This window comes from Camelina sativa, chromosome 17 (genome assembly GCF_030686135.1).
Source record: "Camelina sativa cultivar CO46 ecotype springtype chromosome 17, ASM3068613v1".
Lineage (NCBI taxonomy): Eukaryota > Viridiplantae > Streptophyta > Magnoliopsida > Brassicales > Brassicaceae > Camelina > Camelina sativa.
In genome coordinates, this window is record NC_141896.1 from 36,292,048 (window position 1) to 36,314,853 (window position 22,806).

A 22,806-nucleotide genomic window follows, 5' to 3' on the forward strand; every position below is an offset into this window, starting at 1 on the left:
CATTCAATTGCCATTGAAAAAACTTAATTAAGATTAATTAATTAATTAAATAAATAAAATTAATTAAAAATGAAAATCGGGGACACATCAAATAAAATAAATTGTAGAAAAGTAAAAAAAAAACTATTAGAATCAAAACTAATTCATATTTAAGAAAAAATTAACAGGTAAGATTTTAAAAACCAAATCGAATGAAATATATACAGCTATAAATTTTATCAAAAAATATTTTCGCCATAGATTAAAATTATTACAGACAAGAAAAGGAAGCCACAGAAAAAAACAATGAATGTTGTTTTCAAAAAGACTTTTTAGAACTTTTACTAGCTATATTTAGTTGCTTTTGTTTACATGTTAGTAAGGATTGTGTTTAGTTGACAAAGGTTTAAACAATTTTATTCATTACATACAAATGTTTTATTGACAGGTTTTCAATAAACATTTTTAAAATACAAAAATTATAATATAAGCAAACCAAATTTTTAATCACAAACTATTATAAATAACATAATAATAAAATAAATTATTACAAATTTTTTATTAAAAAATGTTCAGCCCGCGATTCTCCGCGGGTTATTACCTAGTTACAAATTAAAGGAGATAAAAACAGTTCAAATCGATGAAGTGGTCAATATGAGAACAAAAAACGTAACGAACTGTTTTTTTTTGGGGGCAAACTATGAGATGAACTGTTATATTTATTTTGTGTGTGAATTAAATGTTAAAACCACTAACCAATAGTTAAAACAACGTCTTGAGAAAAGAGTAAAAGACGAATATACCTTGGCGATACTCATACATTAACAGAAAAGTAACAGTTATATTCTGTAGGTAAAGTTTGGTGCTTAATACCTGAAATTATACTTCCATTAAACAAAATTTTCCTTTATATTTTATAATTAACACAAAAGTCTACGAGAATGAAGAAGCTCAATTGTAAGAAAATGAAGGTGGAAGAGCTCATCGAGAAGATAAAGAAGTTAAGAATTGAAGGAGATGATGGAGAACCAACAATTTTTACTTTTTTTCAGTGAAGCTCTTATATGAATAAGTATTGCGATATTGTTACATAATTTTTACGATAACCAAACAGCATATAATTTCAAAAGTACGTTGACCAGTAACAAAAAAAGTAAGACAATATGACTATTATATCTCGGCCTGGGATAAATAACCGACCCGAAATTTCCGACCCGACCCGAACCGAAAAAAGTCGGTTCAGTTCAACTTCGATTATGGCTGAAAAACCGATCGGAAGGCTTTCAAATGAGATTCGGGTATCATTTCGGGTCGGGTTTCTTCGGGTATTCTGATTGGTTAACCGAGATTTTAACCTACCTATATAAGCTTACCCTAACACACTTCTTAAATCTTTTTTACCCTAATATCACCCCGACACCACCTCTCTCTTACAATTTCTCACCGACTCACGACCACCGATAGCCACCAACGAATCTCAATATCACCTCATCTTCTCGTCTTCTTCGTCTTCTTCATCTCTCTTCGTTTCATAAGGTAAAATTTCTCAGTTTGTTTTGATTTGGGAATTAGGGATTGAGTTTGTTTTGATTTGGGAATTAGGGATTGAGTTTGTGTTGATTTGGGAATTAGGGATTGAGTTTGTGTTAATTTGGGAATTAGTGATTGATTTTCTGTTGATTTGGGAATTAGGGATTGAGTTTCTGTTAGAGATGGTACAATTTCTCAGTTTCGGAAACCCACATGGTTGGGTTTGAGAAACTCTAACCCTAGATTTCGAGTCTCAAACCCAACCATGTGGGTCTCCGAAACTGAGAAATTGTGCCAATGGGTATGGTTTTGTCACTTTGTGCATTTGGTTATGCTTTAACTCAATTGTTTTATAATGTCTTGTACTCTTGTTTGTGTAGATGTCTATATCAGACGAAAACACAACCAATGTTTTGGGTGAAGAAGATGAAGTTAGAGACCCAGAACCAGAACCATCTGTCGGAGAAAAAAGAACAAATACAGGTCGATCAAGAAGTAAAGGTCCTCCGAAGATAGCAAAGAAGAAGAAGAAGCAGGTTCATAGGACTGAGATTTGGCAACATTTTTTGGAGAAAGATGATGTCAAAGGTTACAGTTATTGTCGGTATTGTAACCAAGAGATTGGTTGTGATACTAAGTTACATGGGACAAGCTCCATGAAGAATCATCTGGAAAGATGCAAGTTGTACAAGGCATATCAAGAGAGTGATAAACAGAAGGTTTTCACAAGTGATACCACTGGTGCAATTTCAGTTGTTGCAGTTAAGCATGATAAAGCATTGTTTAGGAGGTCAGTGAATGAGATGATTGTTTTGTCTGAGTTGCCATTTGCATTTGTGGAATCAGAAGACTTTAGGAGGTTTTGTGCAAATATGCTTCCAATGTACACGGTTCACTATAGGAGGACAGCAACAAAAGACATATATGCTATGTTCCTAAGAGAGAAAGTTGCATTGAAGAACCTGTTTTGCGCCGAGAAGAAGAGAGTGTATTTGACGACTGATCTATGGGTAGCTCCTACAACTGCTTGCAGCTACATGGTGGTGACTGCTCATTGGGTTGACAAGAATTGGGATTTACAGAAAAGGGTTATCTGGTTCAAGCATGTGACAGATCATAAAGGGGACACCATCGCTGAGCATCTGAGTGCATGTCTACAAGAATGGGGCATTGAAAAGGTATTGACCGTGACAATGGATAACGCTAAGGCGAATGATAAAGCACTTGGGAAATTCACAAATGCTTGTAGGATGATGGGGCCTGATGCATTAGTCAGAGATGGTTCATTGATCCATATGCGTTGTTGTGCGCATATACTAAACTTGATAGTCAAGGATGGTTTAGAAAAGGTAAATAAGAGCATTCTGGGCATTAGAAATGCAATCAGGTATGTAAGGTCATCAGGGGACAGATTGAAATCATTTCAGTTGAGAGTTGAGACAGGTAAATGCAGTAGAGAAAGCTTGTCTTTGGATTGTGCGACTAGGTGGAACTCTACATATCTCATGTTGCTGCTGCACTGAAATTTAGGGTTGCTTTTGAGAAGTTATTCGCAGAGGACAAGCTATACAATGATTACTTCGACGAAGAAGTACAAGAAGAAGGGAGTGACCGTAAAACTAAAAGGGTTGGACCTCCAACTTCAGAAGGCTGGGATGAAGTGCAGCGGTTAGTCAAGTTTTTAAAGATGTTCTTCAATTGCACTTTAGCATTTTCAGCCACTAAAACGGTGACATCTACAATATGTTACCATGAGATCGTCCATATTGAGAGATGTTTGATAATATTGAGCAACAATGAGGATGTTTTTTTACGGCTTGAAGCAAAGGAGATGAGGACTAAGTTTGAGAAGTATTGGGATGGCATCATCAATATGAATCCACTTGTGATCATCGCAAGTGTGTTTGATCCAAGGAACAAGATGCAATTTGCTGGTCTCTGCTTTGATAAGCTCTATGGAAAGGACAATATAGAGAGCAATCATCTAAGAAGTTCAATTCGGAAAGTGATGAAGAATTTGTATGAAGAGTATGTGCAGCGATTCAGTCCCCATTCTCAAACTGAAAGTACAGGAACTCGAAGTGAGAATGTGCCTGAAACAACTCTCCTTTTCGAGGATGATGATGATGACTTGGAGAGCAGAGATTCTTTGTATGAAGAGATGGAAACAGAGACATTAAATGAAGAAGTTACAAGTGAGCTTGACATTTACTTGATGGAGAATCGTGTGCCAAGAAAGAGAAACCCTTTGGGTATGGATTTTGATGTCTTATCATGGTGGAGACGCAATAGTCACAAGTTTCCAACATTGTCAGAACTTGTAAAAGATGTGCTTGCCATTCAAGTGTCGTATGTGGCTTCAGAGTCGGCATTCAGTACAAGTGGAAGGATTTTGGATCCTTTCCGGAGTTGTCTATCTCCTCACATGGTTGAAGCTCTCATATGTACTCAACAATGGCTGAGAAATACCATTCAGGCAGAGAAACTTGCAAGTTTGGTTCAAATGTTAGATGAACTGGATTTTCATGAGTCTTTGGGTAAGCAAGTTTGATGTTTGTCAATCTTTCTTATGATATACAATTTATGGCTGACTTCTTTTATCTTTAATTGCATCAACTAAGACGGTGGAGGATGTTGATGGAGGATGTTGATGGAGCCATGGAGAAGTCGTAATCACCAAACTTCTCTTTTACTTAGTCTCTAACTCTCTATTCTCTATTCTAAGATCAAATGGTGGATAATGACTTGGTTTGTTTTTTGTTTTGAATTTTTTACTTGTGATTCAGTTTTTTGGATTTGGATAATGATGAACTTATGATGACTTGTTTGAGTAGAATGGATATGATTTCAGTTGCATTTAGGTGATGAAAGCATGAATTAGGCAGCATAAGTGATGAAAACGCAGGTTTTTCGGTTCAGTTCGGTGGGTTTTCCAAAATTAAAAATGACCCGAAACCCGAACCGAACCGAACCGAAATGAATTTCGGGTTTCTTCGAACATTTTTCTAAATAACCGAATAACCGAAAAACCGAGAAACCCGACCCGAGTACCCAAACTCGCAGGGCTAATTATATCCATTTCTTATATATCCATTGAAAAGAGAGTAAGATTAGTTCAAACCACCATTGAGATTGATTTTAATTCATATCCATGGGCTGATGAATTAAACTAGGGGGGAAAGGTTAACTATATATATTTATTGATTTATTATCTGGCTACATTTATTTTCATTATAATTTTTAATAAAAAAATAATTTGTAGAGAAATGAACCTTCACGAGGTCTAACCTTTAAAGTAAAGTTATTGCCTTAATTAACCATAGACTTGTGAGAGAATTAGTAAGTTTGTGTTAGTAGCGTAGGTGGAGAGTTGAAGTACGCAACTCAACATTATCACCTTTTTCAGCTATAAATGGAGATGTTATAGAAGAGGTTTTTTATATTGCAACACACACAAATTAAATTCTTTCACAATATCGCATTTTTATAAGTTTTTTCATCTTTTTCTTTCTTTTTATTTGGAAATCTTTGTGAGAAAAAATGGCTAATGTTGGAAACACTAGTGTGGATACTCGTCTTGAAGAGCTGGATCGTGAGAGCACGGAGTTGAAAGATGAGATGGAGAAGCCATTGAAGGGGTTAAGAGGAAGATAACCGATAAGCAAGTGAAGTTGAAAGAGCTCTCCAAGAAGATAAAAGAAGTTAAGAAGGAGAAGGAGGAAACCCAAGAGTGATAGGTTACTTTTACAATTTCAGAGTGAAGCTCTCTAATAAATAAGTAACTAAGATATTGATCTTGAGGGCGAGTGAAATATATAGACATGTTAATTTTAATTTTTCTTGGAACTATTTAAGTCCAGAGAGACTTTCTTGTAAGTAAAATAATTGGGAAATTGTTGCCTCTAAACTCATCTCTGATGAGTTTATATCCCTATAATATATATTTATGTTTGGTTCTGCATTTCTTCTCATCTTGTTCCTTATGAGTCACACACTCTATAATTGAATCATATATTCTCTTTTCTTGATCGTTTATCGAGTTCTTGGGAAATACCCATAAAAGATTTGTCTCAATCACAATCAGAAGTTTAACTCTTGAGGTTTTTAATATTCTAGCTATATGTTTAATCCTACAATTTATTACAAATTAAAGAAGATTAAAATAGTTCAACCGACGATGATGAAGTGCTCTTGACCGATGAAATGAATTGGGGATAAAATCCCTAAAAACAAAGCACTACTGTTGATGTCCAGATTGGTCACAATTAGAATGTTTTAGTTCGATTAAAGGAGGTCAAAGTTCTCTTCTATTTAATCGGTGCCGAGACACAAAAGACGGATTACAACACAACTTAGACGAGTTACAAGAATGAACGAGAATAATGGACGAGCTACAAGCTCGTCGACTCTTGCTAGACGGGTTGAAACTTTGTACTTGATGTACCAATTCTCTGCCTTTTTCCACGATCTCCTCCCCCGAAGGCCATACGCCTGTACTTATAGGGAGTCGTGTCGGTTCGTCCATTTAAAAGACCATAATACCCCTCCTTTCTTGGGAGGTTTATTTTGGGCTTTTCCTGGGCCAGGCTTCTTGTTAGGGTAGGGATCTGAAAGACCCCGACCCGGACGTCCCAGCGTCCGCGGTCACGGCTTCCCCTCGGCCCTAATCCCGGCCGAATATCCTTTAACCCGTCCACTTAGCTTTGGCTCGCGGCCTTGCCTTTGGACCTTTATACGCAGCGGATTATCATATTAACCTTAACCCATCCCTTGGTGCATAGCCATACAACCAACCAACCCCACAGGCTCGCACAGTTTAGGGATGGGGACTTATAGTCCCTTCGGTTCACAGGGATCGGTTGCGCTATCGGCTTCCCGTACCACTCGTGTCCGAAGCTTACCGGACGTACCGTCCGTTGACCTATCGGTCATATCTTGGTACCCCGGTCGACTCGTCGGTCTTGGTATCAGAGCCAGGTCCGATCAAACGATCCGACCCCATAATCGAATCGCCAATCCACGGACCAAGCCGATACTTCCGACTGACTCGTTGACCACCCGACCGATCCATCCAACCTACGGCTCGTATCGTCGATCCTTAGATCGCCCGATCCGACTAGCGATCGAATCACCGGTTGACGCTTGATCGATCCGTCTGTGGACGCAGATCGTCAATGACCATTCGATCGGTCCGACACTATGATCGAACCGTCGGTCATCCTGCGGTCAGTTCGACTCTTCGGACGAAACACCGCTTATCCCACGATCGGCTCGGCCCGATTACCGACCCGTCGCTCGTCTCATCGTACCTTCGATAGAGAGGTAGCGTGCGCATCAGTTCAAACGAGAATACTCGCCGAGCCGCACCCCCTTTTCTACTTAGGCTTTGATGGACGATGGAAGGATGATGGCGTGGTGTCCTGGAAATGAAGGCAACGCCCTCTATTTATAGGGTTCTGGCCGAAGTCTTGGTCCCAAAAGGTACCTGTTCGACGAGACCCTTCGATCGTTCCTGTTCGATCGCACACGTTCGCCCGTGCCTGTCCGGCCGTGCCTGTTCGGCCATGACCGATCGTCCGTGTCGGTTCGGTCATGCCTCTTCGCTCATGCCTGTTCGGTCATGACGCCTGTTCGGTCACGCCTGTCCGGTCGTGCCTGTTCGGACACGCCTGTCCGGTCGTGCCTGTTCGGTCACGACTGTTCGCCCATACTCGTTCGTTGCCGCGTCCCATGACCGAGCTCCCAGCACCCAGCTGACTCGTTCACTGTCCACTACTGTCCAGCTGGTCGAGCTTCCTGGCAGCTGATCGAGCTAGTGGCAGCTTCCTGGCAGCTGGTCGAGCTGCCGTTAGCTGCCCGATAGCTGTCTGCAGCTGGCCGAGAGCTGTCCGTAGCTGAGCTAGCTTGTTCATCGAACACGTTCAGCTCGTACAGCTCATATTCTAGCTAGTTGAGCTAGTAGTTTAGCTACTTAGGCTCAGCTAGCGATCAATTTCCTTAAAACAAATTGCCCCCCTTTAGGAGCGCGGGACGTGGGCGTTACAAATCTACCCCCCTTAAAATGAATTCGTCCTCGAATTCGGTGGGTTTAGTAATTCCCGACCTTTTGGTCGCTGTTTCCCGACCTTCTGGTCGATGTTTCCCGACCCTCTGGTCGATGTTTCCCGACCCTCTGGTTGATGTTTCCCGACCCTCTGGTCGATGTTTCCCGACCCGTCCTTCCCGGACGCGGTCACAATTCCTGACCTTCTGGTCGCTATGCTATGTGTTCGACGTTTTGATCAATCGCTCGATTCACGAGCTCACCTTGGCGAACACATTTCCGTTCCCAAGCATGTTGTCGATCTTATCAGAGATTTCCATTTCGTCCGAACACATAGCATACTTGCATACGTCCCCACAGGATCGCGCATGCTCTGATACCAACTTGAAAGACCCCGACCCGGACGTCCCAGCGTCCGCGGTCACGGCTTCCCCTCGGCCCTAATCCCGGCCGAATATCCTTTAACCCGTCCACTTAGCTTTGGCTCGCGGCGTTGCCTTTGGACCTTTATACGCAGCGGAATATCATATTAACCTTAACCCATCCCTTGGTGCATAGCCATACAACCAACCAACCCCACAGGCTCGCACAGTTTAGGGATGGGGACTTATAGTCCCTTCGGTTCACAGGGATCGGTTGCGCTATCGGCTTCCCGTACCACTCGTGTCCGAAGCTTACCGGACGTACCGTCCGTTGACCTATCGGTCATATCTTGGTACCCCGGTCGACTCGTCGGTCTTGGTATCAAAGCCAGGTCCGATCAAACGATCCGACCCCATAATCAAATCGCCAATCCACGGACCAAGCCGATACTTCCGACTGACTCGTTGACCACCCGACCGATCCAACCGACCTACGGCTCGTATCGTCGATCCTTAGATTGCCCGATCCGACTAGCGATCGAATCACCGGTCGACGCTTGATCGATCCGTCCGTGGACGCAGATCGTCAATGACCATTCGATCGGTCCGACACTATGATCGAACCGTCGGTCATCCTGCGGTCAGTTCGACTCTTCGGACGAAACACCGCTTATCCCACGATCGGCTCGGCCCGATTACCGACCCGTCGCTCGTCTCATTGTACCTTCGATAGAGAGGTAGCGTGCGCATCAGTTCAGACGAGAATACTCGCCGAGCCGCACCCCCTTTTCTACTTAGGCTTTGATGGACGATGGAAGGATGATGGCCTGGTGTCCTGGAAATGAAGGCAACGCCCTCTATTTATAGGGTTCTGGCCGAAGTCTTGGTCCCAAAAGGTACCTGTTCGACGAGACCCTTCGATCGTTCCTGTTCGATCGCACACGTTCGGCCTTGCCTGTCCGGCCGTGCCTGTTCGGCCATGACCGATCGTCCGTGTCGGTTCGGTCATGCCTCTTCGCTCATGCCTGTTCGGTCATGACGCCTGTTCGGTCACGCCTGTCCGGTCGTGCCTGTTCGGACACGCCTGTCCGGTCGTGCCTGTTCGGTCACGACTGTTCGCCCATACTCGTTCGTTGCCGCGTCCCATGACCGAGCTCCCAGCACCCAGCTGACTCGTTCACTGTCCACTACTGTCCAGCTGGTCGAGCTTCCTGGCAGCTGATCGAGCTAGTGGCAGCTTCCTGGCAGCTGGTCGAGCTGCCGTTAGCTGCCCGATAGCTGTCCGCAGCTGGCCGAGAGCTGTCCGTAGCTGAGCTAGCTTGTTCATCGAACACGTTCAGCTCGTACAGCTCATATTCTAGCTAGTTGAGCTAGTAGTTTAGCTACTTAGGCTCAGCTAGCGATCAATTTCCTTAAAACAAATTGCCCCCCTTTAGGAGCGCGGGACGCGGGCGTTACAAATCTACCCCCCTTAAAATGAATTCGTCCTCGAATTCGGTGGGTTTAGTAATTCCCGACCTTTTGGTCGCTGTTTCCCGACCTTCTGGTCGATGTTTCCCGACCCTCTGGTCGATGTTTCCCGACCCTCTGGTTGATGTTTCCCGACCCGTCCTTCCCGGACGCGGTCACAATTCCTGACCTTCTGGTCGCTATGCTATGTGTTCGACGTTTTGATCAATCGCTCGATTCACGAGCTCACCTTGGCGAACACATTTCCGTTCCCAAGCATGTTGTCGATCTTATCAGAGATTTCCATTTCGTCCGAACACATAGCATACTTGCATACGTCCCCACAGGATCGCGCATGCTCTGATACCAACTTGAAAGACCCCGACCCGGACGTCCCAGCGTCCGCGGTCACGGCTTCCCCTCGGCCCTAATCCCGGCCGAATATCCTTTAACCCGTCCACTTAGCTTTGGCTCGCGGCGTTGCCTTTGGACCTTTATACGCAGCGGAATATCATATTAACCTTAACCCATCCCTTGGTGCATAGCCATACAACCAACCAACCCCACAGGCTCGCACAGTTTAGGGATGGGGACTTATAGTCCCTTCGGTTCACAGGGATCGGTTGCGCTATCGGCTTCCCGTACCACTCGTGTCCGAAGCTTACCGGACGTACCGTCCGTTGACCTATCGGTCATATCTTGGTACCCCGGTCGACTCGTCGGTCTTGGTATCAAAGCCAGGTCCGATCAAACGATCCGACCCCATAATCGAATCGCCAATCCACGGACCAAGCCGATACTTCCGACTGACTCGTTGACCACCCGACCGATCCATCCGACCTACGGCTCGTATCGTCGATCCTTAGATTGCCCGATCCGACTAGCGATCGAATCACCGGTCGACGCTTGATCGATCCGTCCGTGGACGCAGATCGTCAATGACCATTCGATCGGTCCGACACTATGATCGAACCGTCGGTCATCCTGCGGTCAGTTCGACTCTTCGGACGAAACACCGCTTATCCCACGATCGGCTCGGCCCGATTACCGACCCGTCGCTCGTCTCATTGTACCTTCGATAGAGAGGTAGCGTGCGCATCAGTTCAGACGAGAATACTCGCCGAGCCGCACCCCCTTTTCTACTTAGGCTTTGATGGACGATGGAAGGATGATGGCCTGGTGTCCTGGAAATGAAGGCAACGCCCTCTATTTATAGGGTTCTGGCCGAAGTCTTGGTCCCAAAAGGTACCTGTTCGACGAGACCCTTCGATCGTTCCTGTTCGATCGCACACGTTCGGCCGTGCCTGTCCGGCCGTGCCTGTCCGGCCGTGCCTGTTCGGCCATGACCGATCGTCCGTGTCGGTTCGGTCATGCCTCTTCGCTCATGCCTGTTCGGTCATGACGCTTGTTCGGTCACGCCTGTCCGGTCGTGCCTGTTCGGACACGCCTGTCCGGTCGTGCCTGTTCGGACACGCCTGTCCGGTCGTGCCTGTTCGGTCACGACTGTTCGCCCATACTCGTTCGTTGCCGCGTCCCATGACCGAGCTCCCAGCACCCAGCTGACTCGTTCACTGTCCACTACTGTCCAGCTGGTCGAGCTTCCTGGCAGCTGATCGAGCTAGTGGCAGCTTCCTGGCAGCTGGTCGAGCTGCCGTTAGCTGCCCGATAGCTGTCCGCAGCTGGCCGAGAGCTGTCCGTAGCTGAGCTAGCTTGTTCATCGAACACGTTCAGCTCGTACAGCTCATATTCTAGCTAGTTGAGCTAGTAGTTTAGCTACTTAGGCTCAGCTAGCGATCAATTTCCTTAAAACAAATTGCCCCCCTTTAGGAGCGCGGGACGCGGGCGTTACAAATCTACCCCCCTTAAAATGAATTCGTCCTCGAATTCGGTGGGTTTAGTAATTCCCGACCTTTTGGTCGCTGTTTCCCGACCTTCTGGTCGATGTTTCCCGACCCTCTGGTCGATGTTTCCCGACCCTCTGGTTGATGTTTCCCGACCCTCTGGTCGATGTTTCCCGACCCGTCCTTCCCGGACGCGGTCACAATTCCTGACCTTCTGGTCGCTATGCTATGTGTTCGACGTTTTGATCAATCGCTCCATTCACGAGCTCACCTTGGCGAACACATTTCCGTTCCCAAGCATGTTGTCGATCTTATCAGAGATTTCCATTTCGTCCGAACACATAGCATACTTGCATACGTCCCCACAGGATCGCGCATGCTCTGATACCAACTTGAAAGACCCCGACCCGGACGTCCCAGCGTCCGCGGTCACGGCTTCCCCTCGGCCCTAATCCCGGCCGAATATCCTTTAACCCGTCCACTTAGCTTTGGCTCGCGGCGTTGCCTTTGGACCTTTATACGCAGCGGAATATCATATTAACCTTAACCCATCCCTTGGTGCATAGCCATACAACCAACCAACCCCACAGGCTCGCACAGTTTAGGGATGGGGACTTATAGTCCCTTCGGTTCACAGGGATCGGTTGCGCTATCGGCTTCCCGTACCACTCGTGTCCGAAGCTTACCGGACGTACCGTCCGTTGACCTATCGGTCATATCTTGGTACCCCGGTCGACTCGTCGGTCTTGGTATCAAAGCCAGGTCCAATCAAACGATCCGACCCCATAATCGAATCGCCAATCCACGGACCAAGCCGATACTTCCGACTGACTCGTTGACCACCCGACCGATCCATCCGACCTACGGCTCGTATCGTCGATCCTTAGATTGCCCGATCCGACTAGCGATCGAATCACCGGTCGACGCTTGATCGATCCGTCCGTGGACGCAGATCGTCAATGACCATTCGATCGGTCCGACACTATGATCGAACCGTCGGTCATCCTGCGGTCAGTTCGACTCTTCGGATGAAACACCGCTTATCCCACGATCGGCTCGGCCCGATTACCGACCCGTCGCTCGTCTCATTGTACCTTCGATAGAGAGGTAGCGTGCGCATCAGTTCAGACGAGAATACTCGCCGAGCCGCACCCCCTTTTCTACTTAGGCTTTGATGGACGATGGAAGGATGATGGCCTGGTGTCCTGGAAATGAAGGCAACGCCCTCTATTTATAGGGTTCTGGCCGAAGTCTTGGTCCCAAAAGGTACCTGTTCGACGAGACCCTTCGATCGTTCCTGTTCGATCGCACACGTTCGGCCGTGCCTGTCCGGCCGTGCCTGTTCGGCCATGACCGATCGTCTGTGTCGGTTCGGTCATGCCTCTTCGCTCATGCCTGTTCGGTCATGACGCCTGTTCGGTCACGCCTGTCCGGTCGTGCCTGTTCGGACACGCCTGTCCGGTCGTGCCTGTTCGGTCACGACTGTTCGCCCATACTCGTTCGTTGCCGCGTCCCATGACCGAGCTCCCAGCACCCAGCTGACTCGTTCACTGTCCACTACTGTCCAGCTGGTCGAGCTTCCTGGCAGCTGATCGAGCTAGTGGCAGCTTCCTGGCAGCTGGTCGAGCTGCCGTTAGCTGCCCGATAGCTGTCCGCAGCTGGCCGAGAGCTGTCCGTAGCTGAGCTACCTTGTTCATCGAACACGTTCAGCTCGTACTGCTCATATTCTAGCTAGTTGAGCTAGTAGTTTAGCTACTTAGGCTCAGCTAGCGATCAATTTCCTTAAAACAAATTGCCCCCCTTTAGGAGCGCGGGACGCGGGCGTTACAAATCTACCCCCCTTAAAATGAATTCGTCCTCGAATTCGGTGGGTTTAGTAATTCCCGACCTTTTGGTCGCTGTTTCCCGACCTTCTGGTCGATGTTTCCCGACCCTCTGGTTGATGTTTCCCGACCCTCTGGTCGATGTTTCCCGACCCGTCCTTCCCGGACGCGGTCACAATTCCCGACCTTCTGGTCGCTATGCTATGTGTTCGACGTTTTGACCAATCGCTCGATTCACAAGCTCACCTTGGCGAACACATTTCCGTTCCCAAGCATGTTGTCGATCTTATCAGAGATTTCCATTTCGTCCGAACACATAGCATACTTGCATACGTCCCCACAGGATCGCGCATGCTCTGATACCAACTTGAAAGACCCCGACCCGGACGTCCCAGCGTTCGCGGTCACGGCTTCCCCTCGGCCCTAATCCCGGCCGAATATCCTTTAACCCGTCCACTTAGCTTTGGCTCGCGGCGTTGCCTTTGGACCTTTATACGCAGCGGAATATCATATTAACCTTAACCCATCCCTTGGTGCATAGCCATACAACCAACCAAACCCACAGGCTCGCACAGTTTAGGGATGGGGACTTATAGTCCCTTCGGTTCACAGGGATTGGTTGCGCTATCGGCTTCCCGTACCACTCGTGTCCGAAGCTTACCGGACGTACCGTCCGTTGACCTATCGGTCATATCTTGGTACCCCGGTCGACTCGTCGGTCTTGGTATCAAAGCCAGGTCCGATCAAACGATCCGACCCCATAATCGAATCGCCAATCCACGGACCAAGCCGATACTTCCGACTGACTCGTTGACCACCCGACCGATCCAACCGACGTACGGCTCGTATCGTCGATCCTTAGATTGCCCGATCCGACTAGCGATCGAATCACCGGTCGGCGCTTGATCGATCCGTCCGTGGACGCAGATCGTCAATGACCATTCGATCGGTCCGACACTATGATCGAACCGTCGGTCATCCTGCGGTCAGTTCGACTCTTCGGACGAAACACCGCTTATCCCACGATCGGCTCGGCCCGATTACCGACCCGTCGCTCGTCTCATTGTACCTTCGATAGAGAGGTAGCGTGCGCATCAGTTCAGACGAGAATACTCGCCGAGCCGCACCCCCTTTTCTACTTAGGCTTTGATGGACGATGGAAGGATGATGGCCTGGTGTCCTGGAAATGAAGGCAACGCCCTCTATTTATAGGGTTCTGGCCGAAGTCTTGGTCCCAAAAGGTACCTGTTCGACGAGACCCTTCGATCGTTCCTGTTCGATCGCACACGTTCGGCCGTGCCTGTCCGGCCGTGCCTGTTCGGCCATGACCGATTGTCCGTGTCGGTTCGGTCATGCCTCTTCGCTCATGCCTGTTCGGTCATGACGCCTGTTCGGTCACGCCTGTCCGGTCGTGCCTGTTCGGACACGCCTGTCCGGTCGTGCCTGTTCGGTCACGACTGTTCGCCCATACTCGTTCGTTGCCGCGTCCCATGACCGAGCTCCCAGCACCCAGCTGACTCGTTCACTGTCCACTACTGTCCAGCTGGTCGAGCTTCCTGGCAGCTGGTCGAGCTTCCTGGCAGCTGGTCGAGCTTCCTGGCAGCTGATCGAGCTAGTGGCAGCTTCCTGGCAGCTGGTCGAGCTGCCGTTAGCTGCCCGATAGCTGTCCGCAGCTGGCCGAGAGCTGTCCGTAGCTGAGCTAGCTTGTTCATCGAACACGTTCAGCTCGTACAGCTCATATTCTAGCTAGTTGAGCTAGTAGTTTAGCTACTTAGGCTCAGCTAGCGATCAATTTCCTTAAAACAAATTGCCCCTCTTTAGGAGCGCGGGACGCGGGCGTTACAAATCTACCCCCCTTAAAATGAATTCGTCCTCGAATTCGGTGGGTTTAGTAATTCCCGACCTTTTGGTCGCTGTTTCCCGACCTTCTGGTCGATGTTTCCCGACCCTCTGGTCGATGTTTCCCGACCCTCTGGTTGATGTTTCCCGACCCGTCCTTCCCGGACGCGGTCACAATTCCTGACCTTCTGGTCGCTATGCTATGTGTTCGACGTTTTGATCAATCGCTCGATTCACGAGCTCACCTTGGCGAACACATTTCCGTTCCCAAGCATGTTGTCGATCTTATCAGAGATTTCCATTTCGTCCGAACACATAGCATACTTGCATACGTCCCCACAGGATCGCGCATGCTCTGATACCAACTTGAAAGACCCCGACCCGGACGTCCCAGCGTCCGCGGTCACGGCTTCCCCTCGGCCCTAATCCCGGCCGAATATCCTTTAACCCGTCCACTTAGCTTTGGCTCGCGGCGTTGCCTTTGGACCTTTATACGCAGCGGAATATCATATTAACCTTAACCCATCCCTTGGTGCATAGCCATACAACCAACCAACCCCACAGGCTCGCACAGTTTAGGGATGGGGACTTATAGTCCCTTCGGTTCACAGGGATCGGTTGCGCTATCGGCTTCCCGTACCACTCGTGTCCGAAGCTTACCGGACGTACCGTCCGTTGACCTATCGGTCATATCTTGGTACCCCGGTCGACTCGTCGGTCTTGGTATCAAAGCCAGGTCCGATCAAACGATCCGACCCCATAATCGAATCGCCAATCCACGGACCAAGCCGATACTTCCGACTGACTCGTTGACCACCCGACCGATCCATCCGACCTACGGCTCGTATCGTCGATCCTTAGATTGCCCGATCCGACTAGCGATCGAATCACCGGTCGACGCTTGATCGATCCGTCCGTGGACGCAGATCGTCAATGACCATTCGATCGGTCCGACACTATGATCGAACCGTCGGTCATCCTGCGGTCAGTTCGACTCTTCGGACGAAACACCGCTTATCCCACGATCGGCTCGGCCCGATTATCGACCCGTCGCTCGTCTCATTGTACCTTCGATAGAGAGGTAGCGTGCGCATCAGTTCAGACGAGAATACTCGCCGAGCCGCACCCCCTTTTCTACTTAGGCTTTGATGGACGATGGAAGGATGATGGCCTGGTGTCCTGGAAATGAAGGCAACGCCCTCTATTTATAGGGTTCTGGCCGAAGTCTTGGTCCCAAAAGGTACCTGTTCGACGAGACCCTTCGATCGTTCCTGTTCGATCGCACACGTTCGGCCGTGCCTGTCCGGCCGTGCCTGTTCGGCCATGACCGATCGTCCGTGTCGGTTCGGTCATGCCTCTTCGCTCATGCCTGTTCGGTCATGACGCTTGTTCGGTCATGCCTGTCCGGTCGTGCCTGTTCGGACACGCCTGTCCGGTCGTGCCTGTTCGGTCACGACTGTTCGCCCATACTCGTTCGTTGCCGCGTCCCATGACCGAGCTCCCAGCACCCAGCTGACTCGTTCACTGTCCACTACTGTCCAGCTGGTCGAGCTTCCTGGCAGCTGATCGAGCTAGTGGCAGCTTCCTGGCAGCTGGTCGAGCTGCCGTTAGCTGCCCGATAGCTGTCCGCAGCTGGCCGAGAGCTGTCCGTAGCTGAGCTAGCTTGTTCATCGAACACGTTCAGCTCGTACAGCTCATATTCTAGCTAGTTGAGCTAGTAGTTTAGCTACTTAGGCTCAGCTAGCGATCAATTTCCTTAAAACAAATTGCCCCCCTTTAGGAGCGCGGGACGCGGGCGTTACAAATCTACCCCCCTTAAAATGAATTCGTCCTCGAATTCGGTGGGTTTAGTAATTCCCGACCTTTTGGTCGCTGTTTCCCGACCTTCTGGTCGATGTTTCCCGACCCTCTGGTCGATGTTTCCCGACCCTCTGGTTGATGTTTCCCGACCCTCTGGTCGATGTTTCCCGACCCGTCCTTCCCGGACGCGGTCACAATTCCTGACCTTCTGGTCGCTATGCTATGTGTTCGACGTTTTGATCAATCGCTCCATTCACGAGCTCACCTTGGCGAACACATTTCCGTTCCCAAGCATGTTGTCGATCTTATCAGAGATTTCCATTTCGTCCGAACACATAGCATACTTGCATACGTCCCCACAGGATCGCGCATGCTCTGATACCAACTTGAAAGACCCCGACCCGGACGTCCCAGCGTCCGCGGTCACGGCTTCCCCTCGGCCCTAATCCCGGCCGAATATCCTTTAACCCGTCCACTTAGCTTTGGCTCGCGGCATTGCCTTTGGACCTTTATACGCAGCGGAATATCATATTAACCTTAACCCATCCCTTGGTGCATAGCCATACAACCAACCAACCCCACAGGCTCGCACAGTTTAGGGATGGGGACTTATAGTCCCTTCGGTTCACAGGGATCGGTTGCACTATCGGCTTCCCGTACCACTCGTGTCCGAAGCTTACCGGACGTACCGTCCGTTGACCTATCGGTCATATCTTGGTACCCCGGTCGACTCGTCGGTCTTGGTATCAAAGCCAGGTCCAATCAAACGATCCGACCCCATAATCGAATCGCCAATCCACGGACCAAGCCGATACTTCCGACTGACTCGTTGACCACCCGACCGATCCATCCGACCTACGGCTCGTATCGTCGATCCTTAGATTGCCCGATCCGACTAGCGATCGAATCACCGGTCGACGCTTGATCGATCCGTCCGTGGACGCAGATCGTCAATGACCATTCGATCGGTCCGACACTATGATCGAACCGTCGGTCATCCTGCGGTCAGTTCGACTCTTCGGACGAAACACCGCTTATCCCACGATCGGCTCGGCCCGATTACCGACCCGTCGCTCGTCTCATTGTACCTTCGATAGAGAGGTAGCGTGCGCATCAGTTCAGACGAGAATACTCGCCGAGCCGCACCCCCTTTTCTACTTAGGCTTTGATGGACGATGGAAGGATGATGGCCTGGTGTCCTGGAAATGAAGGCAACGCCCTCTATTTATAGGGTTCTGGCCGAAGTCTTGGTCCCAAAAGGTACCTGTTCGACGAGACCCTTCGATCGTTCCTGTTCGATCGCACACGTTCGGCCGTGCCTGTCCGGCCGTGCCTGTTCGGCCATGACCGATCGTCCGTGTCGGTTCGGTCATGCCTCTTCGCTCATGCCTGTTCGGTCATGACGCCTGTTCGGTCACGCCTGTCCGGTCGTGCCTGTTCGGACACGCCTGTCCGGTCGTGCCTGTTCGGTCACGACTGTTCGCCCATACTCGTTCGTTGCCGCGTCCCATGACCGAGCTCCCAGCACCCAGCTGACTCGTTCACTGTCCACTACTGTCCAGCTGGTCGAGCTTCCTGGCAGCTGATCGAGCTAGTGGCAGCTTCCTGGCAGCTGGTCGAGCTGCCGTTAGCTGCCCGATAGCTGTCCGCAGCTGGCCGAGAGCTGTCCGTAGCTGAGCTAGCTTGTTCATCGAACACGTTCAGCTCGTACTGCTCATATTCTAGCTAGTTGAGCTAGTAGTTTAGCTACTTAGGCTCAGCTAGCGATCAATTTCCTTAAAACAAATTGCCCCCCTTTAGGAGCGCGGGACGCGGGCGTTACAAATCTACCCCCCTTAAAATGAATTCGTCCTCGAATTCGGTGGGTTTAGTAATTCCCGACCTTTTGGTCGCTGTTTCCCGACCTTCTGGTCGATGTTTCCCGACCCTCTGGTCGATGTTTCCCGACCCTCTGGTTGATGTTTCCCGACCCTCTGGTCGATGTTTCCCGACCCGTCCTTCCCGGACGCGGTCACAATTCCCGACCTTCTGGTCGCTATGCTATGTGTTCGACGTTTTGACCAATCGCTCGATTCACGAGCTCACCTTGGCGAACACATTTCCGTTCCCAAGCATGTTGTCGATCTTATCAGAGATTTTCATTTCGTCCGAACACATAGCATACTTGCATACGTCCCCACAGGATCGCGCATGCTCTGATACCAACTTGAAAGACCCCGACCCGGACGTCCCAGCGTCCGCGGTCACGGCTTCCCCTCGGCCCTAATCCCGGCCGAATATCCTTTAACCCGTCCACTTAGCTTTGGCTCGCGGCCTTGCCTTTGGACCTTTATACGCAGCGGAATATCATATTAACCTTAACCCATCCCTTGGTGCATAGCCATACAACCAACCAACCCCACAGGCTCGCACAGTTTAGGGATGGGGACTTATAGTCCCTTCGGTTCACAGGGATTGGTTGCGCTATCGGCTTCCCGTACCACTCGTGTCCGAAGCTTACCGGACGTACCGTCCGTTGACCTATCGGTCATATCTTGGTACCCCGGTCGACTTGTCGGTTTTGGTATCAGAGCCAGGTCCGATCAAACGATCCGACCCCATAATCGAATCGCCAATCCACGGACCAAACCGATACTTCCGACTGACTCGTTGACCACCCGACCGATCCATCCGACCTACGGCTCGTATCGTCGATCCTTAGATCGCTTGATCCGACTAGCGATCGAATCACCGGTCGACGCTTGATCGATCCGTCCGTGGACGCAGATCGTCAATGACCATTCGATCGGTCCGACACTATGATCGAACCGTCGGTCATCCTGCGGTCAGTTCGACTCTTCGGACGAAACACCGCTTATCCCACGATCGGCTCGGCCCGATTACCGACCCGTCGCTTGTCTGATCGTACCTTCGATAGAGAGGTAGCGTGCGCATCAGTTCAGACGAGAATACTTGCCGAGCCGCACCCCCTTTTCTACTTAGGCTTTGATGGACGATGGAAGGATGATGGCGTGGTGTCCTGGAAATGAAGGCAACGCCCTCTATTTATAGGGTTCTGGCCGAAGTCTTGGTCCCAAAAGGTACCTGTTCGACGAGACCCTTCGATCGTTCCTGTTCGATAGCACACGTTCGGCCGTGCCTGTCCGGCCGTGCCTGTCCGGCCGTGCCTGTTCGGCCATGACCGATCGTCCGTGTCGGTTCGGTCATGCCTCTTCGCTCATGCCTGTTCAGTCATGATGCCTGTTCGGTCACGCCTGTCCGGTCGTGCCTGTTCGGACACGCCTGTCCGGTCGTGCTTGTTCGGTCACGACTGTTCGCCCATACTCGTTCGTTGCCGCGTCCCATGACCAAGCTCCCAGCACCCAGCTGACTCGTTCACTGTCCACTACTGTCCAGCTGGTCGAGCTTCCTGGCCTGATCGAGCTAGTGGCAGCTTCCTGGCAGCTGGTCGAGCTGCCGTTAGCTGCCCGATAGCTGTCCGCAGCTGGCCGAGAGCTGTCCGTAGCTGAGCTAGCTTGTTCATCGAACACGTTCAGCTCGTACAGCTCATATTCTAGCTAGTTGAGCTAGTAGTTTAGCTACTTAGGCTCAGCTAGCGATCAATTTCATTAAAACAAATTGCCCCCCTTTAGGAGCGCGGGACGCGGGCGTTACAGGATCTACCCCTAACAGTAGTCGCCCCCCCTTCGCCTTTAGTTCGTAGTCTTTAGGCGAAGGACCGTTTGTGAGAAGACGAAGGGTCGCTTCTTTGATTACTGAGGTGGTGAATCTTCGGACAAGGATTGAGAAAACGAAAGGTCGCGCGTGAGAATACAGTTTTCGATGTTTGGGGTCGAATCATCGTGCGCGGCGCTTGACGCGCCTGAAATCCGGAAGTTGTATCGTCATCGAGCGCTTGCTGTAATGATTGCGTTTCTAGATCCTTCCTTTTTCTCCTATAAATACCACCCCTCCGCTTCTCTCATTATCATCTTATCGAGTTTTTGGTGCTCTCATCGTTCAGGTACTCTCCCTCCTTATTATCTCGTCGTTATTTTGCTTGTTAGTGTTTCGCACTTTTCGTTATGAATTCCCCTCGATCCGTGTCTCCCGACCCTTCCGCCGAGAGTCATCTTCGGCAAGCCACTTCTTCTGAGTCCGACGGTTCCGCTAGGCCAGCTCGTCGTAGGGCTCGTTCTCGGAGTTCTTCTGATTCATCGTCGGCGGATTCTGACATAGCTCGGTATGAAGAGACCCAGTGTCGTCTTTTTCTGAGACGGCCGTTTCCAGCTCGTCGGGACTCCCCTGTAGGATCCCCTCTCTGATCGATGAGCCATTAACCGATAACCTGTCTTCTCCCGAAATGAGCGACCTCCCTCTGCCGACCGAGAATATTTTTTCTCACATGCGTCAATCGACGCTGGATATTGACACGGCCGTTGAAGCGGTTCGTATCGGGAAGTTAACAGTTAAACCTAATATTTTGATCCCGACTCCAGCTCAACGTCCCTGGGACGCCCCTCTAGGGTTCATATGTCTCTCGGAAAAATACTTTACCGAGTGCGGGCTCACTTTCCCTCTTCTTTCCTTTGTGATGACGTATTTCGCTCGTCGTAAGGCGGCCATTTCTCAATTTGCCCCGACAACCTTTCGAAACGCCATGGGTCTTTTAATTATGGCCGAAGCCGCAGGAATCAAGCTCACTTGTGATCATTTGGAGGAGCTGACATGTCAGAACCCATCGAATCGGACAAAAACTCCAGGGCTTTATTGTCTGGCTTCGTCGAAGAAGATGACTCTCGTCAAAGGTGCCAAAGGAAAAACTTATAATTGGAAAGGCTTGTATTTCTTTCTAGAAGTTGTTCCGGGGGTTATAGAGGGTCCGTCCATTCCTTGGTTTTATGGGTGGAACCCTTCACCCGGTAGCCGACCGTTCCTGCTTGTTTACTTTTGTCTTTTGCTCGTATTTGGTTTCACTTAACCCTTCTCTTTTTTTTTTGTAGTTGTTATTCCGAGGTGTTTGCTTCCATATCCTTCTTCTTTCCAAACTGAGATCGACGCGATCAAGGTCTTCTACCCTTACGTTTGGCCGGGTACCGAATCAAAGAGAGGTCGTCCGAGAAAAGCACCAGCTCCCTCAAGAAAGAAAGGTAGTCCTTGTGTGTGATTTATCTTATCTTTTTTTTTTATGCTTTTGATCTGACACTGTTTTCATCATCCCTTACTTTAGCCGGAACGATGGGCAAACTGAATTTGAATGTTCCCAATGCATCTGCTCGTTATCGCTGAGCGTCAGAGCTGTCCTCTCTTCCTCGTTCGACTCCCCAACCAGACGCTCGTCGCGCTGCCTCTTCCTTAGGCGCTAGTTCAACCAAGAAGGTTTCTTCTCGATCTCATCAATCGTCTGATACTCCATCGAAACAGCTCTCTAAGCCTCTTCCCTCAAATCGCCACATCGGATCTGCCGAGACACTTCCAAAGAGGAAGGTGGACAAGACTTCTGGCCGTGATACTGAGGTTACAAAAGGCCCTCAGAAGAGGCAGGAGGGCGCTGACCAAGAGCGATCTGACCCGCCGAAGAAACCGAAGACATCTGATTTCAGCTGGAGTTTTTCCCACACTTGCGGGGCTTGTCCTTTCCCGGATGACTCTTCAGCTTGCGCCGCGCTTTTTTGGAGGATTCATTTCGGAGCCGGTCGCATACTTCCTGTTGAAAAGATGAAGGAAGCTCATGCGATTGCTGATGTTGATCAGGCCTCCTTCAAGGTTCGTTCGTTCAGCTGATCCGGTCCTTAGCCCTTTTTCTCTCTCTTTTTTTTGTTCTCACTCCCACCCCTTCCTTTCTTTTTTTGAAATAGCTTATTGCCCGAACCAATCCCTTAACCTCGCGCTACGAGCGTCACGTCCGTGATTTGGAGGACGATCGGTCAGGAGCATCGACTTTTTCCGAGAGGATTGAACGCCTCGAGGCCCAGCTAGGGGAAGCAGTTCGATCTAACCAGAGGCTCAGCGACGAGGTATCGAAGCTCAAAAACCATTGGCGCAGGTTGGTCGCGGAGCGGGATGACCTCATGGCAAAGCTTGAGGCGTCGAATGTCGCTTGTAACGGGATGAAGCTTACTCTTAACTTGGAAACGAAGAGACTCAGAGATCGGCGTTAG

The 22,806-nt window shown here is 49.6% G+C and overlaps 1 protein-coding gene and 1 pseudogene across 2 annotated transcripts; both read left to right on the forward strand.

Annotated features, from left to right (window-relative positions):
- The first annotated feature begins 4,930 nt into the window (after positions 1 to 4,930).
- Positions 4,931 to 5,470, forward strand: LOC147924788 (uncharacterized; annotated as a pseudogene). Its single transcript, XR_015587628.1, has one exon. The product of XR_015587628.1 is annotated as an uncharacterized LOC147924788 (transcript).
- A 15,580-nt stretch (positions 5,471 to 21,050) lies between these two features.
- Positions 21,051 to 22,806, forward strand: LOC147924789 (uncharacterized). Its single transcript, XM_087496951.1, has 4 exons — positions 21,051 to 21,567; positions 21,649 to 21,795; positions 21,942 to 22,411; positions 22,504 to 22,806. The coding sequence occupies exons 1-4, from the start codon at positions 21,051 to 21,053 to the stop codon at positions 22,804 to 22,806; spliced, it is 1,437 nt and encodes a 478-aa protein (XP_087353077.1).

Coding starts and splice junctions, on each gene's coding strand:
- LOC147924789 (XM_087496951.1), top strand. CDS start 21,051: ATGCGTCAATCGACGCTGGATATTGACACGGCCGTTGAAGCGGTTCGT. Junction 21,796..21,941: donor AGCTCCCTCAAGAAAGAAAG/GTAGTCCTTGTG, acceptor GCTGAGCGTCAG/AGCTGTCCTCTCTTCCTCGT. Junction 22,412..22,503: donor TTGATCAGGCCTCCTTCAAG/GTTCGTTCGTTC, acceptor TTTTTGAAATAG/CTTATTGCCCGAACCAATCC.